Raw genomic sequence first — 7,500 nt, 5'->3', positions numbered from 1 at the left:
ACTCCACTACTCCATCACTCTCTCAATTTCTCACACTCTCACTTCACTACTCCATCACTCTCACTCCATCACTCCATCTCTTTCTCACTCCACTACTCCAACACCCCATAACTCTCTCACTCCATCACTCTCTCACTTTCTTACTCTCTCACTCCACTTCTCCATCACTCTATCACTCTCTCACTCCATCTTTCCATCACTCCATCACTCTCTCACTTCATCACTCACTCACACTCACTCTCTCACTTTCTCACTCCACTACTCCATCACTCTATCACTCCATCACTTTCTCACTCCATCACTCTCTCAGTCCATCTTTCCATCACTCTCTCAATCCACTACTCCATCACTCTCTCACTCCATCACTCCACTCCATTACTCCACATTATCACTCCACTCCATCACTCCAACCCTGCATCACTCCAACACTCCATCACTCCACTCCATCACTTTAACCATTCATCACTCTCTCACTGCATCACTCCATCACTCCTTTTCACTCAGAGAAAATGAGAGTGAGTGAGTGAATGTTTAAACTAGAAGAATAGTTTTGTTTGTAATGCAGATAAAATCCATCTCAAATCTCCTGAAGATTAAATTTAAGTCTGTTAAAAAAAACAGAGAGTGAAACACACACACAAACACACACACACACACACACCTGCTTCTGAAAGGGCATCAGTGTCCATCTCTAATCAGCCCTGCTTATTTATCTAAAGCCCCTCCATCTCTCTCTCTCTCTCTCTCTCTCTCTCCCCCCTCCTCTCTCCACTGTCTCTTTCTTTCTCCTTCTCTCACTTGATCTTCTCCATGTGTGTGTGTGTGTGTGTGTGTGTTTGTGATCTTAATAAGGTAATTAATCTCTGTGTGGTTTCAGCTCTTCCTCAGAAGCTCCTTCGAATAGAAACACTTTAGACTTTTATCCATTTATAGCTACACTGACTGAGTTCCTGTGGTAATGAGATGAGGTTCCAGAGCGAGCGCATTAATATAAAGCAGCTGTGGATCTGTCAGTGCCGCTGTTTCTGACCATTAATTAACAGCTGATGACCAATCAGAGCGCAGCATTCATCAGCGGTGGTGTGTGAACCTGAAGAGTTAATTCCACCTGACTTACGGCTTCCATGTGGAACCCTTTTAATCAGGAACACAGGCTCCAGTTCTGTGTGGAAACTTCAAAGGTTCCCCGAGGCAGGAACGCATGTTTTTTCGGCTGTATGTTAGGTTTCTCATGTTCTCAGACTCTGTGATTATAATTTCTGTAAAGTGAAAGGTTCTACCCTGCAGCTGGAACCCGACTTCCCTCATCTCATCTTTCTTCCTTTTCATTCATTCTTTCGTGTAGATGAACGAGAAAGATGCGAGACGATCTCTTCATTAGCTTCCACACTTTCTCTATTGTAACCTGAAGCACTGACGTCGTTCCTGTCCTAATAAACTCCGAGACCCAGAGGAGGCTGAAAGCTGCAGCTTTTTATATTTAGTCTTTTTTTTTTTAATGAATAATGATCCAGACTCACGGCTCGGGTCAAAGCACAGACAGATGTGAAGCTGAAAGGCAAATCCATTAGCATAAATCCACCAGACAGAAAGTGAGGATGAAACACAGAACGGCTAAAAAACAGCGCAGAATTATCTTTCATTTTAAAATCCACACATCGAGTCCTGAACAGTGCGCACGGTCAGTACTGACCTCATTAATCAGCTAGTCACTAGCAGTTAACTTTTGTCATACCCAACTGTAGAGTTGTCAGCAGGACGTGGGGGCGGTCCCTAATTTGCATATTCATGACACGTGTTAATGATCCTGTAGCTGTTTAGGTTCCTCAGATGGTTTTGGTTTATTTCCTTTATTTTGAACTCAGATTATTTGGACTATTTTACATGTTTAAGATGATTTTACAATCTTCTGACATTCTCCTGATCTTCTTTTGTCTGAGAAATGAATAAACCTCAAATATTTTAGAACCTGAGGAATTTGCAGGGATTTTTTTTCAGATTCTTTACAGTTTTGTGACTGTTTATGGCTCAGAAATCTTTATTTATCTCCTTTCTACTTTCCTTATTTATTTCCAGTTTTTCTTCTTTGTAAGAAAGCAGGTTATTCTCTCAGAAGTTTAGAAAGTGCAGATCTGCTGGGACTCAGAAAAAACAAGTCATAAAAAGATTTTTTTTGTTTTATATTCACATTGAGCCTCACTGCTCTTACAGCTGCAGGAAATAAAATAATACTTTATTTATTTATTTTTATCATCCAATTAAAATCGATTTAAAGTCGTATAATCAGATGAAAGAGAGGACCTATTGATTTGATGGAATTTTAAAACAAAAACTTCTTTCTTTTTAAAAAAGTGTTTTGATTTTTTTTGCTCTGAGCTGAGAGACTCCGTCACAGAACAAGAGAGACAAGCAGAGAGACGAGCAGAGAGATGATCCTCTGAACTCCATCGCAGAACAAGAGAGACGAGCAGAGAGACGGGCAGAGAGATGCTGTTCTGAACTCCATCACAGAACCAGAGAGACGAGCAGAGAGACTGGCAGAGAGACTGGCAGAGAGACGGGCAGAGAGACGGGCAGAGAGATGCTGTTCTGAACTCCATCACAGAACAAGAGAGACGGGCAGAGAGACGAGCAGAGAGACGGGCAGAGAGATGCTGTTCTGAACTCCATCACAGAACAAGGCTTTAAAACGTCCGTCATTAAAATGTGAGGATTCAAAAAGAGGCAAAAAATGTGTCTTCTTCACCCTCCATGAACAAAGAAATGATTCCTTTTCCTTTTTTTAAGTGTGAAAAGAGTCTTGGATATCAGTCCATCCCTGCTGTGTGCTGACTGACTGACTGACTGACTGACTGACTGATTGACTGACTGATTGATTGACTGATTTGGTTGATTAGTTTATTGGTTACTTAGTTGATAGGTTGATTGATTTGGTTAATTGCTTGACTGATTTGTTAAATGTAAAAGTTTAGATTCTGATTTTTTATTTTGTAAAGCTGCTTAGTGACAATGTTTATAGTTATAATATGATTTAAAAAAATAACTAAAATAACCATAAAGCTAAATAACCATTTGCAAGTTGTTGTGGTGTGAGAGGAATAAACGCTTGGGGACATGTTGAAGGAAAATAATATACACCAACCAGCCACAACATTATGACCACCTGTCTAATATTGTGTTCTCTGTATTTGGTCCCCTTTTGCTGCCAAAACAGCCCTGACCCGTCCTGCACTGTGTATTCTGACCCCTTTCTATCAGAACCAGCATTAACTTCTTCAGCAGTTTGAGTAACAGTAGCTCGTCTGTTGGATCGGATCACACGGGCCAGTCTTCTCTCCCCACGTGCATCAATGAGCCTTGACCACCCATGACCCTGTCTCCGGTTCACCACTGTTCCTTCCTTGGACCACTTTTGATAGATACTGACCACTGCAGACCGGGAACACCCCACAAGAGCTGCAGTTTTGGAGATGCTCTGATCCAGTGGTCTAGACATCACAATTTGGTCCTTTTGGTCAAACTCACTCAAATCCTTACACTTGTCCATTTTTCCTGCTTCTAACATCAACTTTGAGGACAAAATGTTGACTTGCTGCCTAATATATCTCACCCACTAACAGGGGCCATGATGAGGAGATACTCAGTCTTATTCACTTCACCGGTCACTGCTCACAGTGTTATAGCTGATCGGTGTACTTTGTTGTTGATTATATTCCCATAAATGCACAACACACAGTGGTTTATTATGTACTCTGTGTTTATAGAGTAGAGCACTTTGTATTGTAGCACAGGCATGAGGCCAGGGTTTGGCTCGTGTGTGTGTGTGTGTGTTTATCTTCTGTTTCTACATTTCTATTTTCCTTTTATTTATTGTTTCCTCCAACAACATTTAAACGTGTAGAAGATTTGAGCATCGTGGACAGAAACAACAATCAGATCTTTATACAAACTTAATATGAAGTGTCTGTATCTCTCTACACCAAGTGTGTGAAGTGTGTGAAAGTGAAGAACACTCGCTTACCTTCAGGCTGTGCTCCAAATCTCAAGTGCTCTCCTCAGCGAGGTCGCGGGAAGAAGTGAACTTTACACTCAGATTCTGGTCTTGGAATAAAATGACTATTTCTTCATAGGGCAGAGTGTGTGTGTGGGGTGTGTGTGTGTGTGTAGTGAACTCTCTCTGTGTATAATAATAAATAAATAAATGAATACTAATGAATAATAATAATAATAATAATAATAATAATAATAATAATTATTATTATTATTATTATTATTATTATTATTATTATTATTATTCATTAGTATTCATTAGTATTCATTTATAATGTCTATTTAATCACAGATTATCAGAGATTGTGAATTTCATTTGTTGGATTTGTTTGACTCCACCCCAAGTCTGTGGCTAATCTGTGGCTAAGTATTTATGCTAATTTACTTCAGGAGATTTTTAGTCTCAGGTTCGGTCACTTTGTTTAAAAGTGGCTGTAAAATTCTCAGGCTGAATTCTGATTCGGATTCCAAGATCCAGATTTTTACATTAAGTTGTGTGTAAATGTTTTTGTGGTCAAACTAAACCAAAAATTCATCAAATTTATAAATAATTTTGCTCATTTTCATCGTACACACACACACACACACGTATATTAATATATCCAAATGAGCTGTAAATGATCAAGCACATTCACCGCACATTTGCGTTTAGCCACGCCCACAAAACTCCATAAAAACAGCACAAGAGCAGCGCTTAAGCTCCCACAGACACAGAGGGGGGGGGATTGAAGAGGGGAGAGGAGAGGAGAGGAGAGGAGAGAGAGAGAGAGAGAGAGAGAGAGAGAGAGTGAAGAGGGGAGAGGAGAGAGGGAGAGAGAGAGAGAGAGAGAGAGAGAAAGGTAGAGAGGGGAGAGGGAGAGGAGAGAGAGAGACTCCTATAGCTGTTGTAAGGTAAGTGAGAACAGAGCACACAGCTGTGTTTTCTTCATCTTTTGGTGTGAAGTGAAAAAGCGACAGTGTGGCGTTCCGGCTTGTCCTTCATCCGCTCACACTGAGACTCGAGTTGGGAACTCTCTCGGCCTCAGATCCCTGAGGGTATAAAGATGCTCCGGCAATTCATCCGATCTCATCCGATCTTGTCTGATCCGATCTGGTCTCTCGGGGGTTTGGGGAATGTTGTAACCTGTAGGCTGTTTCTGTGAAAATGTTCCAGATCGGCTTCTGGCTTTTTCAGAGTTACTGAGTTCATTAGCCTAGCTGATGTGTGTGTGTGTGTGTGTGTAGTTAAAAATAAAATTGCTAAGAAAGTTCCATTTTCAGTTCCCTAAAGAGCCATTAAAAAAAATCATTTTTCCCCCTGCTAAATTATTGCTAAAATTTATTTTTGGTGAGATGTTTTTCCCATCAAATGTTTTTTAGAAAACAAAAAGCTGTCTGGAGAACCGGGTTTGCACACCAATCTAGAACCCTTTCAAGAATCTCAGAACCTTATTTCTAAATGTTTAAGAGGAGAACTCTGGTACAAACTTCTACATAGCTGTGAAGGTTTATAGTCTACACCACTTCGGACAAATCTAGAACTTTTAATAGTTAAGGGTGGTGTTCTGCTGGTTCTAAGGGTGATGGTTCTCCTATATTACCTCAGTTCTGTTTTTTTCTCCCCCTCTATTTTTTTTTTTTTTTTGAAGGATTATTTGACGTTGGAGAACTTGAGAAAGTACAAGAACCAGGGAGTCTGGGAAATCTAGGGAAAGTAGGTAGGTTAGTGATAACTAAGAGGAAACTGAAAGATTAAAGAGGAACCAGAGGAACCTGGGGAAATAGAGGGAAGTAGGAGAACTCATGGAAGCAGGGGAACAAGAAGGAACTGGGGGAACTATAGAAGCCTAAGAGTGAGCAGGTAAACTGGTGGAATTAGGGGAACCGAGCAGGAACTGCTCAGTTCCCCTAAGGGGTACTGCAAGAACTATTTTACTAAGAACACTAGGAAACAAAGAGAAACTGTGAGAACCTGGAGAACCAGAGGATGCACCAAGAAAGTGCAGGACTGTAGGTAAAGGCTTAAAGAACACTTGAAGTATTTAATAAGTGAAGGAAAACCAGAGGAAAGTAGAGGATCTATAGAAAGTACTAAAGCTAATGAAGAGAACCTGATTAAGACTTAAGAGGAACCTAGGAGAACTTAGCAAATGATGAATATTTGAGGAACTAGGAGAACTCATGACATTTTCTCTTTCTCTCTCCCTCTCTGAAGTGCATCTTTGGGGATGATGCTGTTGCTGTGGGTACCACCCTTCCTGTCGCCATGACGATGCCACTCAGCCCCCTCTCCAGTGACGAGGAGCAGCAGAAGATGCTGGGGAACAGTCAGCACCTGTATCCAGGGGCGGAGGAGGAAGAGGAGGAAGAAGAAGGGGAAGAAGAGGAAGAGCTGGAGGACGAGTATCAGGATGAGGATGGAGAGGAGGAGGAGAACGGAGAACTGAACGGAGAAGAAGATGAGGATGATGAAGAGGAGGTGAGGAGAGGAGGAGGAGGAGGAAGGCCAGAAGGGCGTAGGCAAAAAGCTTCTGGGAGATCTGTGAGAGCTACAAACCCAGGGCACACGACCAATCCTTATTCCTCAAATCCTGGCCCCACCCACCAACCGGCAGCCAATCAGCAGCAGCAGCAGCAGAAGAGGTTGAGGAGAGGGTCAAGCTCCGCCCTTGATGATACACACATCGCACTGATGGTGTTCCGTATCGGCATTCCTGATATCAAACAGACGGTTAGTGACACACACACACACACACACACTGCTGGAGTTATTAGGTTATGATGTTGACCTCAACCTTTAAACTTTTAAACACATTTCTTTGGTGAATGCTCAGAGATATTAAACATTTATCTTAGTAATAAACAGTGTATAAATGTATAATATGTAGTTTCTTACCATGTAATAGATAGTTTATAAACATGTAATACATCAATTATTAAGCACTGAATATTATGTATAGTAAAGAATTACCATTTTATTCATAAAGCTTAAAATTTGTGTACCCTGATCAAAATAAGTTGATACTTTAATAATAATAATAATAATAATACAAAGGAATGTAATAAAAAATGTAATCTTTTAAAAATTCATTTAATATATAAACTGATTTAAAAAGACCTAGAATCCCCTCTATCCTACTCCCCCCCCTCCCTACCTCTCTCTCACTCTCTCTCTCTCCCTCTCTCTCGCCCCCCTCTCCCTCCCACTCTCTCTCTCTCCCTCTCTCCCCCCCCCTCCCTACCTCTCTCTCTCTCCCTCTCTCTCTCCCTCTCTCTCTCTCTCTCTCCCTCTCTCTCTCTCTCTCCCTCTCTCTCTCCCTCCCTCTCTCTCTCTCTCTCCCTCTCTCTCTCCCTCTCTCTCTCTCTCCCTCTCTCTCTCTCCCTCTCTCTCTCCCTCTCTCTCTCTCCCTCTCTCTCTCTCCTTCTCTCTCTCTCCCTCTCTCTCTCTCTCTCTCTCTCTCCCTCTCTCTC

At 41.5% G+C, this 7,500-nt stretch overlaps 1 protein-coding gene across 1 annotated transcript in view; it reads left to right on the top strand.

The window, feature by feature from the left end:
- Positions 1-7,500, top strand: part of shank1 (SH3 and multiple ankyrin repeat domains 1) — a 129,786-nt gene that overhangs the window by 53,538 nt on the left and 68,748 nt on the right. The window contains exon 2 of the mRNA XM_058413909.1: positions 6,245-6,760. Within this exon, the coding sequence (XP_058269892.1) occupies positions 6,296-6,760 (465 nt within the window). The 5' untranslated portion in view covers positions 6,245-6,295. The remainder of the gene's footprint in view (positions 1-6,244; positions 6,761-7,500) is intronic.

The sequence above is a fragment of the Hemibagrus wyckioides genome, linkage group LG02, assembly GCF_019097595.1.
Source record: "Hemibagrus wyckioides isolate EC202008001 linkage group LG02, SWU_Hwy_1.0, whole genome shotgun sequence".
In the NCBI taxonomy this organism is placed as follows: domain Eukaryota; kingdom Metazoa; phylum Chordata; class Actinopteri; order Siluriformes; family Bagridae; genus Hemibagrus; species Hemibagrus wyckioides.
This window is presented reverse-complemented; position numbering and strand designations above follow the sequence as displayed.